This window comes from Pinus tabuliformis, chromosome 8 (genome assembly GCF_031772625.1).
Source record: "Pinus tabuliformis cultivar Carrire ecotype Pingquan chromosome 8, CPIR1, whole genome shotgun sequence".
Classification (NCBI taxonomy): Eukaryota; Viridiplantae; Streptophyta; class Pinopsida; order Pinales; family Pinaceae; genus Pinus; species Pinus tabuliformis.
The window spans coordinates 718,090,954-718,112,823 of record NC_142294.1 but is presented as its reverse complement, the minus strand read 5'-3'; the positions used below and the strand labels follow the sequence as shown (position 1 = coordinate 718,112,823).

The 21,870-nt window shown below is 39.9% G+C and overlaps 1 protein-coding gene across 3 annotated transcripts in view; it reads right to left on the bottom strand.

Annotated features, from left to right (window-relative positions):
* LOC149237607 (DNA gyrase subunit B, chloroplastic/mitochondrial-like) overlaps positions 1 to 21,870 on the bottom strand; it is a 356,836-nt gene that overhangs the window by 310,076 nt on the left and 24,890 nt on the right. The window contains exons 2-3 of one of the 3 annotated variants that reach the window (XM_089372708.1): positions 2,404 to 2,432; positions 2,033 to 2,177 (exon numbers count right to left, since the gene is read on the bottom strand). In XM_089372708.1, the coding sequence (XP_089228834.1) occupies positions 2,033 to 2,177; positions 2,404 to 2,411 (153 nt within the window). In that variant the 5' untranslated portion in view covers positions 2,412 to 2,432. The remainder of the gene's footprint in view (positions 1 to 2,032; positions 2,178 to 2,403; positions 2,433 to 21,870) is intronic. The other 2 variants (XM_089372706.1, XM_089372705.1) reach the window with 2 other exon arrangements.

Sequence of the window (21,870 nt, the reverse complement as noted above, 5' to 3'; positions counted from 1 at the left end):
AGTGCGAGATGGACAGAGTTGTTGCAGCACCGCAGAGGTCATAGAGGGAGCACTTGTCAGTGACAGAGGGAGCTTCAGCATTGAGTGTTTCTAGCCTGACGGAGATGTCAGAGTTGGGAGATCATTTACTTACTTCTCAGTAACTAAGTTGCAGTGCAGCAGTTAGCAGTAGCAGTGCTATGGGCAACATGATGCAGCATGATGAGAGGAATTGCAGTGCAGATACAACAGTCGTAGTGGCAGTGGCAGGGCCATGGGCAGCAGCACGGATGTAGAGGGCGTTGTTGTACAGATGCAGTAGTGGCAATGGCAGGGCCATGGGTAGCAGTACATGATGCAGCAGTGCAGAGAATGTTGGGCAGCAGGCTTAGCATAAACACAGGGACCGATGTCGGATAATCAGGGTGATGCTCAGTGAGAAGTACTACTAGAGCACAGTGCTCGCTAAGAGGGAGTGTTGATTTGGAGTAGTATCGGATGTGCTCTAGCCATGAAAATTGGTGGAGAAGCTAAAGCACATGAGATCTCCAATACCCAGAGATGGTTTGGGCAAATTCTAAAAAGTTTGGGAGATATTAAAATAATTAATATTTTTAATGGAGTCCCTAAGTCTAAACTTAGGAAAAATAAAATATTAATGTGCATTAATATAACACTGTGTTAGAAGGGTCCAAAAGTCATGGATCAAGCCATAGTTAATCTTAGCCGTTGATTAGGGACTTAATCTCGGTCGTTGAATTGTCAACGAGAAAAGTATAAAAGGAGGCTTGAGGGTGAGTTGGAGAACACACCAAGTTGATCAAGAATTCGATTTTGGGGCTAGTCTTGCTGAGGAAATTGAAGGAGTGATCAAAGTTGCAACTGAGGGGCAGTGAATATAGACGCAGAGAGGCAGAGATAGTACCGAGAGGATCAGCGCAGAAGCCGGGAGTGAGGGACGCAGAGCCAGCTAGAGGTTCACGCAGAGCCAGCCAGGGCTCACGCAGAGCCAGCCAGGAGTTGCACAATGCCTCAAAGAGCCAGCGTGGGTGACTTAGAGGCTCTAAGGGCTGACACAGTACCTCCAGGGGTTGACGCAGGGAGAGCTAGGCTACGTTGGGTAGACGTTGGGCTAGAAAGGGCTGACGCAGTCTCTAGAGGCTGACGTTGGGGTTTTCGTGGGGCAGATTAGAACTGGGAGCTGTCAGAGTGTTTATCCGAGGTTTCAGCCGAAATATCTGCTTCCGAGTAGAGAGGTACTACTGCCGAGATTATTCTCTATTGGGTGAGCCAGTTTTGGCACCCATATTGTATTCAGACACTGCATAATAATAAAACCCTCAGATAGTTGCACCGGTTTTCCCACATTGGGTTTTTCCGGGGACATTGGTCCAAAAACAACAGTGTCACTTGTGTGCTTGTTTTGTTTCCTTCAATTGATGATTTGTAATGTGTTGAGCATGTACTTGTATTTATTTCCAGTATTTACATGGTAAATAACTTGTTAATTAACAGAACAAGTAGGCAGGAATAAATCAGTAAAGTACATGAAGGGTTTCTAAGAGTTAGGCTTAGAAATTCCGACAAATAGATCCAAGGTTGAGATTTATCCATGCCAATATCTTCTGTGCAGATTATCATTCATATTGGGTAATAACAAGCATCTACTTCTTCGATTGGCCATTAATTATATCTCTCAATATTCTAAATTTTCCCATAAATGAAACAAACATGCAATACACTGTTTGGTTCGTTCACTACAAAAACTAATAAAATTTGGTTTAAACCCATCTAATGTACTCTCCAAAAAGGCCTAACCTGTCAACAGACATCCAACTATCTATTCCACAGACAACATGATACAATCTTTGACGTGCCACTGAAGTGGGCACCATGCCCCTCTTCTACCTGTGGCAATACTCTATCTGCTAATAGGTTTATTTGCTTCTTTTGTTTGTACTCTCTTAGAAGCAATATTCATATGGAGACAACTTACTAAAATATCTTTTAAGAATGGCATCATTATGATATAAATACAATTTTACAAAACCACCTGAATCTGTCCAGCATCATAAGATTTTGCTGCGGGTGAATCAGATGAAGGTTCTGCAGAAACAGACGATGACATGAATGCCCGGATGGTGGTAGAATATCTTGCAGGCATGACATTTGTAATTGTTTTGAACGTGTGTACTCTTCTGCACAAAAAATCACCACATGAGAAACAACAATAAACAGTTAAATATGTAAAAATACATACCTATCCAAGCATGATTTATCTGGGGTCGGGCTTTTATTATGTTGCAACAAACTTAAAGGTTGAATCTCTTTTGTGAATGTCATTTAACTGGGGTGTCAGAAATCCATTATAAAATCTAGCAGTATTTATCTATGTAAATAGAACAATAAACCAATGTTGCGAACATCAGCATCGGGATAAAATCGGCAGGGGTCTGAAAAACAAAAAAATCGGGAAAATATCAGTAAAAAATCGGCAAACATTGGCAAAATTAAGATAACATAAAAATATCTTTAAAAATCGGCAAACATCGGCTAGGCCAAAAAATCGTGATTTCGAGATAAAATTGGGATGTTATCGAGATGTTCGCAACACTGCAATAAACAGATTACAGAACTGAACTCATGGCAGAAAAATAAATTCCAGCATGGCAAGAAAGAAAGTCAATTGAATTGAAAGATGCTCAAGGTAGGCGCTGTATTACTTTCAGGCATAGTTACCAAAATCAAAAGAACTGAACATTCATTTGACACAACTTTTGTCAGAAATTTTTTTTAAACAGGGTTAAATTTAAACAATGATATAGGTATCCCAGTCTTTCAAGCAATCCAGGCATGAATAAATAAATGGCTTACAAGGAGAAGCAATCAATCACCATTGTCCATTGGCCTACCATTAGAACAAAAAATGTCATCTTTATTCAGACAGAACAGAGTTTGTAAAATCCAGCTGAATTTTTTGGTTGGCAGACTTTCATAACTAGGGTATAAACCTTACACCTTCAGGCATAAACTATAGTCTATATGTTATTGTATAAATCTGGTAAATGAGAATTTTACTAAAGTGCTCTTATTATAACTGTTTTATAGCAACTCCAGTGTATAGGCCTTTCTTCTCTAAATATTTGAACAACGAGAAGAAGCCTTCAAGCTTTAAACAATGGGTTGTATACAGTGCTAAATGTGGACACACAAAAAGGGTATCCCCTGGGAAAAGGGGATGCCTAGCAAAACATTTGGCTACACCGTACCTTTTTGCAAAACTCCACAACACACACACAATCGTTTTACCAGTGTGGGGCATTTGGAAGAAAAATGAACTTGTGAGCACCCCTCCCAAAAACAGGACATCTAGATTCCAGACAACCCCCATGCCAGTTTTTTAAGAAAAACATAAAAGCTACAAAAGCTACAGCCATTTAGTAGAACTTTTTCCTATCTAGCAGCATGGAGGAAGGGTCAAATCACTGCTGGTCTTTAATTTCTTAGCAGATTATTTTTGCTTATTTCAGGTTCATCATTTATAGCCTTTAAACTTCGAGACAGGGCCCCATATGATCAGGACCTCATCATCCCCCATCCCCCATAACATTCCTTAAAATTTGGGGGAGTCTCCACACATTCCCAAAGTGCTCTCCCAGCTCCCATGTTACCACATCCCAGAAACTTGGTGGAACATAGTTTCTAAGTTGTCATGGCAATCTAAAATCCAAGGTGAGCTAAGAACTAATAATTAAAGGCACATACATTGCCAAAACTTGAAGGTGAAGGTGAGGCGACTCCAATGCATCAAAGACAACCATATAGGCTATTCTATAAATGTGATTCACAGTCAAGAGTTATGTTCTAGGGTTTTAGACAATGTTCCATCAAGTTTCCAGGAAAGCAAGGGGTGGGGGGGAGTTGTGGGGCAAGCACAGGGAAACCAGTCCAGGGGACAAGTGGAGACACACCTCAAATTTTAGGAAACATCAGGGTTCTGGACATACGGTACCCCATTCAAAATCCTTTAAAAAAATAAAAAATTAAATATCTGAGAAACAATGACAAGTTATAAACATGAACAACGAGAGCAAGAAATAAATGTTCATGTTTGTTTTAGGGTTTTTACTTTTTGGCGTTTAAAAAATACTTTTTTAAAAGCCATTGGGCAAAGGCTGAGGGGGAAATGCTGAGAATTCCCCCACAAAAGGGAAATGACCCCCCATGCTTCTCCCCAAATTTACCCAAAAAGAGGATGCAGGGAAACGGCCCCCACCAAGTTACACTGTTATAGAAACAAAGGAAGCATGGGGGACATGCTCCCCTTGTAGCACTGTTTTTAGAAAAAGAACTTAGACTTTATATTGAAGACATTTTCATATCAATTTTACTAGTTGTACCACACAGTTCAATGCTCAGAAATCTCAAATTCATGCCAACCTAATAATGATTACCTGGCATGTATTGCACTTCACAAGCTGAAATTTTATTTGAACGCAACCTTGCCCATGCTTTCTCATTTGTGAACATGATTTTTACTACACACCTTTTGCTACAAAAACAGTATAGCTGAACCAACTTTTGTACTATGTGTTTTCCGTTTGTTATTTTGCAGTAATCATGAATCAGGACTGCTTATTGGCTCTCTGGTATAGATGAACCTAGTATAGTATAGATCTCTAGCATAGCTGAGCCTAATTTTGCACTATGTTTTTCCTCTTTGTTATTTTGAAATTTGCAGTAATCATGAATCAGGACTGCTTAATAGATCTCTAGTAATAACAAATTTTCCCTAATACTTGATTTGTTACTGTCACTGGTATGTTTTGACAAACTCAATTATGATTAAACATGACAGTACACAGGCCAAGGCAGCCTAGCATGTTTAGCAAACTTCTGATTTAGTCAATAGAGGTTTTCATGGAGATACCCTTATATGAGTTTTCAAACCATCCATATAATGAATGATCTGATAATCTTTTGGAATGTTTGACAATCTGGCCAAAAAAATTCCATTTTATAAGTTTATTCTTTTACTATTGCTAACTAGGTCATGTAAATCTGTTGATTAAATTCTTCTTGCTTGTCATTTCAGGAGCAAATCATTCTATTGATTTTTGTTATAATTCAGATAAACAAGTTAGCGAAGGGCATGCTTTTGTTTCCACAATCATGCGTTAGACACACTTAAAAAAGAAATTCATTAGAGGTAATTTTTCCCGTTTTCTTTACCTCACACACATAAAATAAGTGACCATAATGCACAACCACAACCTATGTTACCAGTAGCACCCAACACAACACCTGCTCCCCTCCTAGAGCTGCGCGTAGGTGCCCATGGGAGGCTCCCATAATTTAGGAGCATGCTTTGAACGAATTTGAGATGATCCCTGCCCTTTTGGGAGCATGGCATTCCCTAGGACACTCTTGGAGACAAGGCACTTCCTGGATGCTCCCTAGGCACTCCATGTACACAATGAACATGACTAAGACCTTTTGAGTAGGTTTGACCAAAAATGCAGGAAACTAATGTTAATGTTCAATTCTTAACGTAAAAGTTGACATTTCCTTTACTCCTCCTTTTTATCCTAAAAGTTTACATTTCCTTTATTTCTCATTTTTATCCTAAAAGTTGACATTTGTGAAATTTCCTTAAATTGCAGCAACTAGAAGTTTATTCTTCTAACTGATTAATTATGCAGTTTATTTGCTACAACAAACAATGAATAAATCAGCCCCAAGGGATAGCTCAAATGGTCGAGTTCCCGTTGCTAAGCACTTTCCCAGTTGGAAGGTCACGGGGTCAAATCTCCTCGACGCCCTCGGGGTTAGGCCTGTTATGGCCGACGGGCAGATCCCTTCGGGTGGAACTGCCCCGCTTCTTTATCGTGGATGTAGCGGCCACTCAGTGACCGTGAACCACAGCTTAAAAAAACAAACAATGAATAAATCACACTGCAATTCTTCACAAATAAAAACAGTGTGGAAAATAAAATATTGGAACTAAGAAATATAGAGCACACACACAATATGATTGACACGGTTATTTTTTGGACAAATGTCCCTGGAAAAACCCAATGTGGGAAAATCGGTGCAGCAGATAAGAGTTTTATTATTATTATGCAGCAGTGAAAATCTGAGTACAATTTGGATGCCAAATTTGGATGCCAAACTTGGCAATCCTCAACAAGATAAATTGACAAAAATTATTGAGGGGCATTTTCCCTTCTCCACGAGCAATCCCAACAAAACCTACCTTGGAAAAATTGGTCGTCCAAACCCTTGCGCAAGCCCTCTATGTAGTGCTTGCGCAGACCCTCACACGTGTGGCTTGAAACTACCTCTGATCAAGTCGTCTTGCCTGCTACTGCTGCTAGAAGTGACTCTCCGGCCTTTTGGAAAATTATTACGGCCTCTGGAACCTAAATCGACCTCCTCCTCAGCCAAATCGAACTGCTCACTGACGTTGCCTGCGCAGCCTCACTGTGGAATAACTCTGCCTCTTGTTGTTGCCTCTCCGGAACTGGAAACTTCCTCTGGAATCACTTTTGTTGCTTCCTCTCAGGCTTCAGCCTCTATGTTCTTTTTGGCTCGAACTTCTCTCGCTTGTTGAATCACTGCAACCGGGTAGCTCAATCTGCCAACGATCTTAGCTCTCCATATTTCTCCTCAACCCCATCGACTTCCTTTTATAATCTCTCATTGGTGAACCAATGGTCGTGATTAGATCTCCATCAACGGCTAGGATCATCTCTGAGTCGATCCATGTGAGTTTCTAGAGAATTCTTACCTTTCCCAATTAATTGTTGTTAATTGATCACTTTTCCTAAGTTAGACTTGGAAAATATTTAATTATTGACTAATTAACTTAATTGAGCCATCTCTAGGTGTTTTCTCCTAAAACATTTTATGGGTTTTGGAGATCTTGTGTTTCTTAGCCTCTCTGACCAAAGTCGAGACTAGAACACTTGTCCGATGCTACAAAAACTAACACTCCCTCTTAGCGAGGAAGGTGTTCTCTCTCTCTGTCTCATAACATCCTCCATACATGTTGTTGATGTCTGACAACTGTGACAACCTTCCATTGCCCACCAAGCCACTGCACATACTCTGATTTATCTGCCAATCTGTAGTTGAACCAACCTGCATCTGCGTTGTTGTTGACAGTGCACTGTACAACTTGTATTGTTGCCAACTTTGCTCTGTGCTGCAACTGATCTCATGTTGTTGTTAATGGTGTCCGTGTAACTACTACAACTGAGAACCAAACTCTTGTCCCTGCTACTAAAAAGGGTGCTCCACTATACCCATTTGTTCTCTAAAATAGACGAACTTAGATCTCCCAAGAGCTTTTGTGAGTATATTTGCAACCTGCACTTCTATGGGAACATGTTGTAGTTGGACAGCTCCACGCTGCACACAACCTTTAATGAAATGATATCGTATATCTATGTGTTTCGACCTATCATGAAACATTGGATTTTCAGAGAGCCTGATGCAACTCTGATTATCACAGTAGATACCGGTCGCCTCCATCCTCTAGCCAAACAGGCTCACCAACATCTTCCGAAGCCATATAGCTTCGCACGTGGTTGTGCTAACTGCCATATACTCTGCTTCTGTAGAGCTCAATGCTACTTTCTTCTGCTTCCTGCTGCACCAAGAAACCACCCCTGATCCAACGTTGAAGCAGCACCCTGATGTACTTTTTTTGTCCATTGAACTACTTGCCCAATCTACATCTGTGAATCTACATAGTCTGACACCATCACCTTGAGCATACCTCAATCCATACTCGACTGTGCCGCGTAAATACGTTAGAATGTGCCTCGTTGCTTTCCAATGCACTATCTTTAGCCCCACCATAAACTGACTAAGAGTGTTGACCGCGAAGCAAATATCTAGCCTAGTGTTGACTAGATACATGAGGGAATCAATAGGTTGTCTATACAAGGTGGGGTCAACGTCCTCGTCCTCTGATGCATCGATCTTCCTCCAGCTTGTAATCATAGGCGTAGACATAGGTCTACAGTCCTGCATCCTGAATCTCTTCAAAATCTTTGTAGTATATCTCCCTTGACCAAGGAAGATCTCCCTGTCCTTCTGCCATACTTCCAAGCCTACGAAGTAATGCATCAGCCCCAAGTCCTTCTATGAGCCCCGATGTCCCTATCAAGAAGATGTCATCCACATACAACACTAGGATGAGTGGGTCATCCTCTACCATCAAATAGTAAAAGTTGGGATCTGCATCACTCTTAACGAATCCCATCTGCTGCAAGTAATTGTCAATTCGACCATACCATGCAGTAGGAACTTGTTCCAACCCATATAGAGCTTTCTTCAGTCTGCACACATGCGTGCCCCTCTCATGTGTCTCGAAGCCTTTTGGTTGTTCTATATATACCTCCTCCTTTATCACCCCATTCAAGAAGGTTGTCTTAACGTCCATCTGATGAATCTGCCATCCTATTTGCTCTGCCAGCAATATAACTGACTGGATAGAAGTATATCTGGCAATGGGGTGAAGGTCTCCTCATAGTCTATCCCTTCTTTCTGTGCATACCCCTTTGCCACGAACCTAGCCTTGTACTTCTCGACGTTGTCATCTGCAGCGTACTTGATCTTATAGATCCATTGAGAGCCCACAACTAACCTATCCTCAAGCCCCAACACCACCTCCCAAACATTGTTCGTCATGATAGAACTATACTCTTCTACCATGGCATCTACCCACACCTGATGTTGTGCAGCCCCCTGATAGTTGGAAGGTTCTACAACCTGTGCCACCAATGCTTGGTACATGTCTAGTTGTCTGTGATCTCTCTTGTTCGTCCTAAGAGCTCCAATGAACTCCTCTGCATCTCTCAATGTCTGATGAACTTCCCTGTTGGTTCGACAACTAGTGGTGGGAGGATCAACTAGCTCCTCATCCTGCCTCTGTTGCTCTGTCTGTTGCGGACTCATGGTATCTCCTGCACTTGAGGACATGCTGGTACTAATAACTGTATTGGATCCCTGTAACTATGCTAGCAGTAGTCCTAACGACTCCCCCTGCTGCTGAACCAATGGAACTTTTACTGGCTCACTCTGATCACTATTGGCATCTAGCTAGATTTTTTGAAGGCTCTGTCTTCCATAAACTTCACGCCTCCTCTATGCCTTAGAGGTCTCGCTATACCCAATGGAATATCCCCTCTCGCAATTTTGATCCAACTTGGTACGCTTCTCATCTGGTACATGGAAATAAGCTATGCTACCAAAGATCCTGAAGTGACTGACTCATGGCTTCTTCCCTGAGAAGACTTCTTCTAGTGTTATCTTCCCCAACGCCCTGGGAGGAACCCTATTCTGAATATCAGTGTTGCACACATCGCGATCGGGATTTAATCGGCGCCGGGAAAAAAGCGGAAAAAATCGTTAAAATCGGGAAAAAATCGGAAAAAAGCGGGAAAAAATCGTTTGGCACAAAAATATTCTTTTTTTTTCAATTTTTTTAATATCTAAACCATCTACAACATAAAATAAATACATTGACACATAAATATGATAAAAAAACTAATATATAAGATGTTTAATATCATTTCTAGCGCTAAAATCACACATAACATTGAATCATGTCCTGAATAGTAAGTCCTGAGTCCCAAGTCCAACTCAGCCTCAAAATATCAACAAAAAATATGATAATGTATCTCATCATGTCATAATGTCATATACAATAAAATGAAAGTCTAATCCTATTGATTTCCTTTGCCCCTCTTGCGAGAAAATGGCACAACTTTCTCTTTCCCTCTAGATGTAGAAGCTGGTGCCTGTGGTGGTGGAAATGGCAGTGGAGTCTGACGTGCTCTAGAAGCTGAAGAACTAGTAGTAGCAGCTACAGGAGGCCGAGGTGGACGGAGACCACGTCCTCTGGTAGTGGTAACGCGGGTAGCCCGGGTAGGCGGTGTCACCTCCTCCTCCTGCTCCTCCAACTCCTCCTCCTCCTGCTCCTGCTCCTCCTCCTCCTCCTCCTCCTCCTCCTCCCCCTCCTCCTCCCCCTCATCCTGCACTAACCAATCCTCAGTGGGATCCATGAGAGGCCTCTCGGTCTCAACCCTCCATTCAGCAGTGGTGTCAATCCCATCCAATGAGATGGCTTCCGTATCAGGTGTCTTCTCTAGTTGTTTCACCCACAATCGAAGATTGTAGTAGACATAGACCATGTCATTAAGTCTATGGGACTCCAACCTGTACAAAGTTCATGAAATAATAAATTAATAATTAATAATTAATATTATAAAAAAAATATTGTTTAAAACTTTAATGAATTCAAAAATTTATTTGGAAATTTGCAATATTTTAAATGTTTAAGTGTTAACCTATTGCGCTTCTTGTTGTGTATTTTTTCAAATACACTCCAATTGCGCTCACATCCCGAGGAGCTGCATGTTTGGCTGAGGATGCGTACGGCAAGATTTTGCAAAAGGGGTACTCTGCCACCATACATCTTCCACCATGCGTCTACAACAAAATTACAAATAAAATTTTAAATAAACATAAGAAAAAAATGGAATTTGAAGAAACAATGAAATTTGAAACAAAGTTACAAAGTACAAACTAAAAAATACTTGGCATTTTAACCGTCCTATCAATGACAGCCATCTCAAAGCCAAATGTGCCACCTGACAACTTATATTGCTCAATTTGTCTAGAGATCTCCATACGTTCTTCTGAAGATCTCACCATCTTCTGGACACAGGTTAATAATCCTTCCACGACCTCAACATCAAAATTAAACCCACATGCATAAGAAAATGCAGGGTTCAGGAAAAGCCCCGCAGCATGAATTGGACGATGGAGTGTGTTGTTCCATCGCTCATCAATGACCTTCCATAGAAGGAGTTGTCTCTGGAACCCATCATCCCCCTTGTCATCATAGTAGGACCGAATGGCTTCTTTGGCCCTGTCCATGGCTTCATACAAATAGCCCATTGCGGGCTTCTCACCATCAACCAACCGAAGAACCTTTACCAAAGGTTCTGTAACAGCGCACACCTCCTGCACTCCCGCCCAGAAGTCTTCCTGGTATGAAACTAGTCTGCAGACGGCCTCTACTTCTGGTTTGCGGCTCATTGACGAAGCACGCCACTCCTCTGAAAGAAACATTCTCTTCAAATCCCACATAGAATTCACGAGGGATTGAAGAGATATGAAACTCGTCGCAAACCGTGTAATGGCGGGGCGCACCAACTCTTTGTTGTTGGTGAATCTTCTCATCAAGCTAAGCACAGATGTGTGATTGTAAATAAATTTTGTGATGCTTTTTGATGAGTCAACAACCTCTTTGACAAAGGGAATTTTCCCAATGTCCTCTAACATCAAATCAATACAATGGGCAGCACAAGGTGTCCAAAATAAAGCAGGATGCCTGTCCATAAGCATTCTACCAGCAGCAACATAATTTGCAGCATTGTCCGTTATGACTTGGACAACATTTTCTGCACCCACCTCCAAAATAAACACATCCAGCAAATCACATAAAGTTCTTGCATCTTTGATTTGATGAGTTGCATCAACAGATTTGATAAACATAGTCCCCTTGGGACAACTAACCAAGAAGTTTATAAGGGTTCTCCCCTTTTGGTCAGTCCAACCATCTGACATAACAGTGCATCCTGTTTGTGCCCATGATGCCCTAAAATCCTCCAATCTTTGGGTGCAGTCACGCTTTTCATCTTGAAGAAGCCGGCCTCTGAAATCATGAAGAGAAGGGAGTTTGTACCCCGGGCCAACACTGGCAATAGCATCAACAGTAGGTTGGAAAAATGGATTATTCCTTATAATGCTGAAAGGAATATCACTCCAGAGGAGAAATTTTGTCATCAACTTGTCAGCTTTTTCTTTTTCAGTTCTTTTTAGCATTGAACCAATAGTTGGTTGTGAACCAGGTGTGGTTCGAGGAACAAAATATGATGATGCAGCTACCGGATTGACTGACGCTGCAGTAGAACCTGTGCCACTTGGCCCACTTCCGTCAGCTGACCTTTTTAGTTGCCTTTTGAGTTCTTCTTTGGCGTCTCTAGTGTGCTCTAATTCTCCCAATGCTCTCATGGCTTTTTGGATAATTTCAGCATTTGTCTTTAGACAGGGCCCCACATCACGTCCAGGGATTTGTGCAAGGTGGAACTTCAACCTGTACACCCCCCCGAATATTTCCTTTCCACACAACTTGCAATAAAAGTTTTGTCTATCATTCGGAGTTTTAGGGTCACCATATTCCCAGAAAGGATCCAATTTCCTTGGCATGTTTGTTTTTGAATTTTGAATTTGCAAACCTATGGAAAAATAAGGATTAGGAAATAGGAATTTAGGATTACATAAATGATAATACAAATTACAATTTAGCATTTGCAAAATTACAAGCTAATTATTTCCAAAATCCCAATTTCTAAACCCAAGTTACCCAACCAAATGCCAAAAAACAATGAAAATTCAAAAAAAATAAACAATGTTTAAAAAAAATGAGAAAATAAAAATAACAAATTGGTTCTCATAGTCATAACAAATTACCCATCCCAAATCAATGAAAAATTTCAAAAAATTCTTTAAAAACAATGAAAACCAAAGTTTTTATAGAAGCAAAACCAAAAAAAATTAATCTACATACCTCTTTTATGGACAAATTGGTGATCTAGGCTTGGATTCCTCTTAAAAACGCTTCGATTCGCTCCCAAATCCGACGGAAACCCTTCAGCTCCTCTCCCTCACCTCTTCTCCTCCTCCTCCGCGCGCAAACAGCAAAATGACATAATAAAAATCGATTTTGCATATAAAAAGAGCGCTGCCCCCGTGCCCTGCGATTTTTTGGGTAAAAATCGCGATTTTTTCGAAAAAATCGCGATATTTTCAAAAACTCGCGATTTTTTCGATAAAAATCGTTATAAAAAAAAGTGGCGATTTTTATGCATAAAAATCGCGATTTGAATCGGGTAAATGAAAAAATCGCGCTTTTTCGATAAAATCGCGATTTTATCGCGATTTTAACAACACTGCTGAATATACACAATCGTGTTAAATGCCTTTTCCCATAAGAACCTGAGCAAATCCTGGTCATATAACATCACCTTTGCAACCCCAACTATAGACCTGTTCTTCCACTCCACTACCCCATTCTGTTGTGGATCGTATGGAGTTGTCCACTCCCTCTTGATGCCTTCCTTCACAAAGAAATCCGTGAAGTCACTATCTATGTACTCACCTTTGTTATCTGAGCGAAGCACCATGACCATTTTCCCTGTCGCACTCTCGACCAGAGCCTTAAACACCTTGAAGTGATCGAAGACCTCATCCTTGGTCTATAGAAAATAGATCCAAGTTTTCCTGGAATGATCATCAATAAAGGTGACGAAGTATTCGTACCCCTTGAGAGATCTAGTGGACATAGGACCACATATGTCTGAGTGTATAAGCTACAACACACCACCTGATTTTCTTTCACTTCTTGGGAACATTGCCTTAGCATACTTCCCAAGCACACACACCTTGCACACATCATCATGTTTCATGCCTAATGCTGGAATACCTGTTACTGTCTCCCTGAGCATTATAAGTGCTCCATGATGTAAATGCCCCATTCTATTATGCCAGAACTCATTTAGGTCTTTCCCCGTGTCACTATCACTACTCACTAGTGCAATTGGAGAGTTGAACTTCTTTGTTTTTGCTTCTTTAGTGATGTCGTTGCTCGGAGAGGACTTGTGACTTTGCTTGGAGCGATATCTTTGACTCTTATACAAATATATACATAGTGTAACATGCCCTTAAGGGTCTTCAACATTTCTTTTGACTCTTTGACTTACTTATAGCACTTTGACATGTGATAGACCTATTTCAATGAGCAAGAAACTCATTGATAAATATAACAAAAATAATATTTCTTTTCTTTTATAAATACAAATATCAAAAGTACATTTATGAAGACCGAACCTAGTTACACTTTCTTCAACGGATCTGCCCCTCCTCCTTGACTTCCACAGACTGCCTTTAACTGATCCAAATTCTGGTCAAGGACTTGACCCAATACACCTCCACAAAACGTTGTTGTCTTCCATGCTTGTATGTTGCTCCTACAATTCTGGTTAGGGAACAACCTTCAGTCCTTATCCTCCATGCAGTCAGCAAAACAAGCCTTATTTTGTTGCGGTCCTCCAAGGTAAGGCACCTCTTCCTCCACGCTACCCTTTTCTAGCCCTGTCCACCTAGACGCTGCCCTTGAAGGGCCTCTAACTGTTGACTATGGCCTGCGGCCTAGCACAAAAGTTAGCTATGGTTGCGGTCCTTCCTTAAACACCACCCAAACAATCCTTAACAACCCTGTTTTGTCACTAAGCCTTGTGTCCTTCACTCCCCAGCAAACCGATCAAGGACAACCCTTAACATACTCTGTTGTCACCTACAGCAAAAGGCCTCCACTATAGGAATACTCACATTGTCTTCTCGACCTCTTTCACATTGTCTCTAACCTCTTCTTGTTGCGACTATACCTCCTTTTCTCCACCGAAATTTCAGAGCTCTTCTTGGTGATGTATTGTCACACTTGGACACCTAAATGACTCCAAATCACCCTTAATTTATAGACATATAAGGGGATCTAACGAATCTTGAAGAGACACAACTATTGGAGTCGTTTTACACCAAGTCTACATGTCTTGGTAACCAATAATTACCTTGTCAACTTCAAAAATTCATTTCTCTCTAACTACAACTCGGATTCGAACAATTCTCGATGCGTTGGAATCATATCGTCAAGCACTATCATTCTCATCCAACACATGTCGTATCTTCATCATGGTTTTGGCCCAAATCACGATGGGTGCAAAACCCCCAAGCTTGGACCTCAAGCCCATTTGTGGCTCTTTGACCTCCAACCCTCAAACACCAAGGCTTGGAGTACCTCCCAAGCTACACAAAAATCAATAGTGTGAACCTCTTTGATAAGTTGCAGTTACTCACCTTTACGAACACATAACTTGTTTATCCTGTAAAGTAGCCCATTTTGGAGATGACAACCAACAATGTTATCTCTATTGTCTTCATGACTACGCAGGCTTTGCAACTACTAAAACACCTCCTTGAAGCCATCATCCTATGTATATGCATCTTTGATGCATCATGGGTGAAAGGATCCATGTACATCAAAGTTCCCAAAGATATGATTTTTAATGCGGGTGGAGTTAAAAGCATGTCAACCAACCTCTTTGTGATCCCCTTCTTGTACTTGATCACTAAATGAAAATATTAAAAAAACCATCCAACTGTAATGCATAATATGTCGTAACTTACTTGGGCATTTAGGTATTGTAGTGGCTTGTGATCTATGTGGATGATTGTCTCATTACCCATCATATAATGCTTCCACTTCTTAACATCTTGTACCAGGCCATAGATATCCTTCTCATAAGTAGGGTAGATGAGAACCACCTCATGAAACACGTTAGGATGGTAACATACAGGGATTCCTCCATGCATCAAGGCTACTCCCATAAAACACCCACTCAAATATGTCTCCAATTCGAAGGCTTGTTGCAAGTTGGCAATGCAAGAAGTAGTGCTTGACTAATTTTCTTTTTTCAAATTGTCAAAAACATTTTGTTGACCCTTCCCCCACTAGAAACTCTTTCCACTCACTGTTATGTTGAGGGATGGTGTGCCTACTGCTGGAAAAGAGAATGAATTTCCTTGGTATTGCAATGCCCAATGAAACTCCTAACTTCAAAAACATTGGTAGGCATTGGCTACTTCATGATGGCCCCCATCTTGACAGGTTCTATCTTGAGCTCTCCTTCATAAGTTACATACTTAGGGTAAACTCGCACTTCTTGAAATTTACCACCAATTGGTGCTTTTTCAATGTCGTTAGCACCTGTGTGAGACGTGCTCCTCCTTGGTAGCATTGTATACCAATATATTATTTAAATAAACAATAACAAATGAAACTAGATATGGGTGTTGTGTATCATTCATTGATCTCATGAATGTAGTTAGTGCATTACATAGACCAAATGGCATAACTAACCACTCAAACAAACCTTGTCTAGTTTTGAAGGTGGTATTTCAAGCATCTTATTCTTTGAGTCACACCCAATGATACCCTTATTTAAATCCAATTTGGTGAAGTATTTTTCTTGCTACAATTGGTCCAATGGGTCATGAATCATAGGTATGGGCACCTATTCTTAACTGTAATTTTCTTTAATGCTTTGTAAAGAATGCACAATTTCCAACTCCCATCCTTATTTGGCACAAATATAATGGTTGACCCACATGGTGAGGTACTTCGTCGAATAACATCCTACTCCAACAATTGCTTTATCACATAGCCCCGCTAAATTTATCCTAATCACACTTGCAAAAACTTGATTTTCATCTCTCATACATTTTGTCAAACACTTTACATGTAGACCTTTCTTCAAATACTTTTTCTACAACCAATTAAGTAGTCTTTTTCTTGTAGATATTTTGTTAAGCATTTTGTATGAAATCAAATAAGAAACATTGTTCTGGTTACACTTGTAAGATACTAACTGAAATATACCACTCAATCATGCCACTTTTGTTTTATGTTTTGAGGTATTTTATCAAATAGTTTGTATGCAAATTGTAATAAAACACCTTTAACACATTTATTCAAATGCTTTGCATGCAAATATACAGAGATCAACTACAACAATACTATCATACAACAATGCTAGCATACATCAATATTACCCCATCTACAAAATGGCATTTTCATTGGGGCATTTCATTAAACAGTTTGTATGTAAAGAACCATTAAACCACTTAGGCATTTCTTCAAACACTTTGCATGCAAACTAATATAGCAACTTCCTTGGGGTATATCTCCTAAATTATAGCAGTGCAAGATATGAAAACTGGACCAAATGATCAATGGGAGTTCCTTTCACTATGGTCCAAGTTTCATCCTCATGAACCTCCTCGATGAAATGTTATAGCTGAAATTACAACATGACGTGTTTGATGCATGATTTTAGGAGCATCTAGAAAGCTCCACTTTCTTTGATCATATCTCCTGAAATACCGTAATTAAAGATCTGAATGTTGAACTAGATGATCAACAAGATTTTCCCTCACTATGATCCAAGTTTAAGCTTTTGGAACCTCCCAAAAGAAAAGTTATAGTAGAAATTCCAACATGACTTGTTTTATGCATGATTTTAGGTGCATCCAAGAAGCTTGACTTCCTTTGAGAATATCTCCTAAAATATCATGACCAAAGATCTGAAAGTTGAACCATATGATCAAAGGGATTTCCCATCCCTATGGTCCAAGTCTCAGCATTTGGAACCTCCCAGAAGAAAAGTTATAGAAGAAATTACAACATGACTTGCTTATAAATGCATTTTTGGGAAGCCAGAGTCCTCTAATCAGATTTCCTAAAATTTTGCAACCCAAGATTGGAAAATTGGACTAGAGGATCAATGTGATTTCCCCTCACTATGGTCTGAGTTTCAACTTCTGTGACCTCCTAGAAGAAAATTTATAGCAGAAATGCCAACATGACCTATGTAAAGAAGAATTTAGGAAGTGTATCTTCCTTAACTGGTGTTGTTATTAAATTTAATACATATAAAAAGATACAACCAAATGGTATAACAATTGCAACCATGCTAAATTTGTTGAAGTATAAATGCATGTACATATAAACTTGCTTAAAAAAGAAATTAAATAGGCATGCATAAGAGATACTTATCATGAGATAAATCTTTTCTAATCTAGAATTGAAGAAGGGTGAGCAACTTTCCAGCCAACCATAGGCTCAACTAGGTTGCAATCTTTCTCATAGCTAGCTAGCCCCAAGCCATATCTTGATGCCTTGAGGGGAAAACTAAGCTCAAGTATTTAACACAGTTTTTGGGCCAAATTTAGCACAAAAAGTGAAGGCCACTCTCCTCCACACACAAGAAAGGATCTCAGTGTTCAACCTTTCTATTTTGTGTCCATGTTGAAGGAAATGTAACTAGGTTCGGTCTTCATAAATGTACTTTTGATATTTGTATTTATTCAAGAAAAGAAATATTATTTTTATAATATATGTCAATGAGTTTCTTGCTCATTGAAATAGGTCTAGCACTATTTAAAGTGCTATAGGTGAGTCAAATAGTCAAAAGAAAAGGTTGAAGACCTTAAGGGCATGTTACACCTTGTATAAATATATATTAAAGTCAAAGAGAAAACCTCCAAGCAAAGTCAAGTCTACTCCTATGCAATGGCACCAAAAAGAAGCTCCTTCAAGCATGCTACACCATCATGGAAACTATCTGAAGTCTCCTCAACAAATCAGCCTCCAAACAACCCTCAAAGTCGGCCTACAAACAAGGTGACTAGTCGGCCTAAATGGAGGGACAGACCTCTATATATAGAGGTTGTCCACTCCTCCATAACGCACTCAATGAGCTCTGAAATCTGTGAAGGGTAAAAGGAAGAAAGAACGAAGGAAGAGGGTCTCCAAGGGCAACGAAGAGGAAGGGTATACCACTGAAGTCAAGGAGTCTGATCTAGGGCTACTGCAGTCACACGTGCAAGGAAAACAGAGGGTTGTCCCTCCGGCTAGGACAGTAGCAATCGATAGACACTCATCTATCTTCGATTAGGACTAAAACTAGGCCTACAAGGCCTCCTACTCTAGCGTAGAAGAAAGACACTCAAGCGAAGGAGAGAAGAGCATGTAAACACCTAGTAATCCTCCCACACGTGCGAGAAACTAGGGCGGCAGAACAATAGTACAGTCATACACTCATATCTCAAGAAGGATCTTGGTTGGTTAAAGAAGAAGTCTACTTGAGCAAGGGATAGAAGAGGAACACCTCATCTAGAAGGCTCACTCAAAGAAGGTCTATCTCTAGACAAGAATTCACTCAAGGGTTTTTCTCTCAAGAGAAGAGAGGTTTTGGCCCTCGCAGAGGGTAAACATCTTGTGTTCTTGTTTTATGTTTTGGTAGCAGTTTGATGAAGTACACACATATGCACTAATAAGAAGAAGAAGAATAAGAATAAGCTAATAAGGAAAAATAAAAATACTCCACAAATTGTTATCAAAGTAACGAAGAATCACACTACACACACTTATCCTAGATTCTTCAACATGGTATCAAAGCTAAGGTGACACATCAAGGAAAGGGCAACTCAAGAACACTTATCAAGGAGAAGCATTTACAAAGTGGAAGAACCAAGCCTAGAAGTCTCAATCACTTCAAGGACAAGAAGGGTCTACAATCCATCATTCATCAAGGAGGTCTACAAAGCTAGAAGAAGAGCCTTGCATAAAGGCAAAGAAGAGCAGATTGAAGCAGGGTCTACATCAAGGCACAAGTCATCAAGCAAATCCCATCATTAAGCAAGTCCACTTGAAGAAGGCAACTTGAATAACATCAAAATCCTAGGAAGGCAAGCCATCAAGTCTTCAAGGAGGAAGCAAGTCCATTACATCTCAAAATTTATCAAGTAAGTACATGTCCCCTTATGAATATACATCTATGTCTTTTTGCAAGAAAGCAATAAATTGGTAGGTACCAATAACTTTCTTGCATGGAAGAAGAGGACTGATCTACTTTTCAAGGAGAATGAACTCCTAGAACATGTCAAAGGGAATATCATTGTCCCTGCTAAGGAACAAACTCAAGCTTTAGCCAAGTACAATAAGGATGAGACAAGAGCTCAAAGGATTCTAATAGAATCAATCAAAGACTCTCTCATTCCCTATGTCTCCAAATTTGAGACATCGAAAGAAATTTATGATAAGCTAGTAGAGCTATTCTCGGTATCCACAATCGGAGAAGTGATATCTCTGAGGAATGAATTATACAAGATGAAGATAACAAAGGAAGGAATAGCTCCCTACTTCATGAAAATCTCTAAAATGAGAGATCAACTTCAAGAGCTTGGGGAAGTCATGTCTGACAAAGAGATGACAACCGTAGTACTCAATGCTCTACCTAAGGATTGGGGCAACTTCACCTCAAGCATATATGCCAAGAAGGAAGCAACCACTCTAAGTGAAATGTGGTCTCTATGCAGAATAGAGGAAACCAAACTTAAGGCAAAAGAAGATGTGGGATCAAAGGAGCAAGCATTTGCTACCATGGCCAAGAGAAAGGGTAAATTTGGCAAGTTTGGTCCATGAAGAACAAACAACAAAGACATGTCCAAAATCCAATGTTTTGGATGCCAAAAATATGGACACTACAAAAGGAATTGTCCTAAGCTTAATAAGGACAACAACAACAAAAGAAAGAGGGAAGAAGCTCACATAACTCAAGAAGTGAAAGAAGAAGGAAAGAAGCAAAAGAAGGAAGATCCTTCAGATCTCTACTATGACTAGGTCAAACTCTTTACTTTTAGACTTCTTTCAAAGTTTTGAGTAGTATAGGAGCATGTAGGAATAGGATAAAATTGCATGGCTAGAAACATCCTCTAAAATCTAGAAGCATGATGTACATAGACTTCTAGATACTCATGAAGATGTAGCATTTATGATAAGAACAAAAATGCATGAGTTGAAATATCTTCTAGAATATAGGAGCATGGAAGATATAGCTCAAGATATTCACGTAGAAGAAGCATACCTAGTATAGGACCTCATCCACGATGAAAGGAAAAATTGATCATGATTAAGAATCTTAAAAGACCTCCATCATCAAAAGAAAAGAAACATTTGCAAAGCTGGGATCTTTAAGATCCTATGATGGAATCTTCAAAAGAAGGTTCATGGACCAAAGCAAATGTCTCATTGGGAATCCCATTCATGGGATTCAAGAAAAGGGATGATATGCAAGCAAGCTAAGATGAAGCAAGAAGGGCCACAACAAAAGATGATCAAAGAATAATCAAGATGAGGTATGTATGCATCAAAGTTTAGGTCATGTTATCATTTGTATACCACTGAATCATGGGATAGTTCTATAACATGATCAAGAATGAAAGAATATCTTTCACCAAGAACATACTCGAAGGCATGTACCACAATGCAATGAAGTTCAACAAAAGAATATGCTCACATAAGGAGTATAAGATTGTTGACTAAGAAGCAAGAAGAAATGCTGACAAGTCCAGCAAGCAAGCAATTAAGGAATGCTTTCACAAGAAGCATAAGATGGTTGAACTATCTAATAAGAAGCAAATGAAGAAAGAGATCAAGCATGTGGAAGGACACCATGATCACCGAGAATCACTATCTGACAAGATACTTTGAAGATATCTCCCGAAAGAAGGCAAGACAACTCTGATAAAGGAAGAAAGGACCCTTGACACCTATGAAGGCCTTGGAGATATAAAAGGTGTAGATAATTGATTCTACTATACAAAGATGTCGTGATGAAGAAGCCATCCAACAAAAGAAAAAGCAATGTTGAAGCAATATCAAAATGAAGTCATAATGGGCCACTAGGTCAAAGCATGTAAACAAGCAAGTACAACGAAGCATCCATGAGAAGAATATTATGAAGCATGGAAAAGATGACAAAGGAGTAGCCAAGATGACAAAAAAAACCTAATGTATGACATGAAAGCCACTTTCCATGAAGGAAGTAATGATATGACAAACAAGGAAGGAAAGTGATCGATGGATGGTGCCCTACCTAGAAGAAGTTCGAACAAAGACTTCATGACATCAAAGAAAGGAAGGAGATCAAGCAGTTGAAGGATCCACGAAGAAGAAGTTGTTGACAAATGAAAGAGTCCCTAGTTAAGAGGGAGCTCTAACAGGTCCCTAATCAAGAGGGAGTTTTGGATCACCCCTGATTACAAAGGAGTGACATTTGTGTTTTCCATCTCATGGGTCATGCACTAGACCAGGACTAACAACTGTAAGTCTAGATGAAGGCCATGAATGGA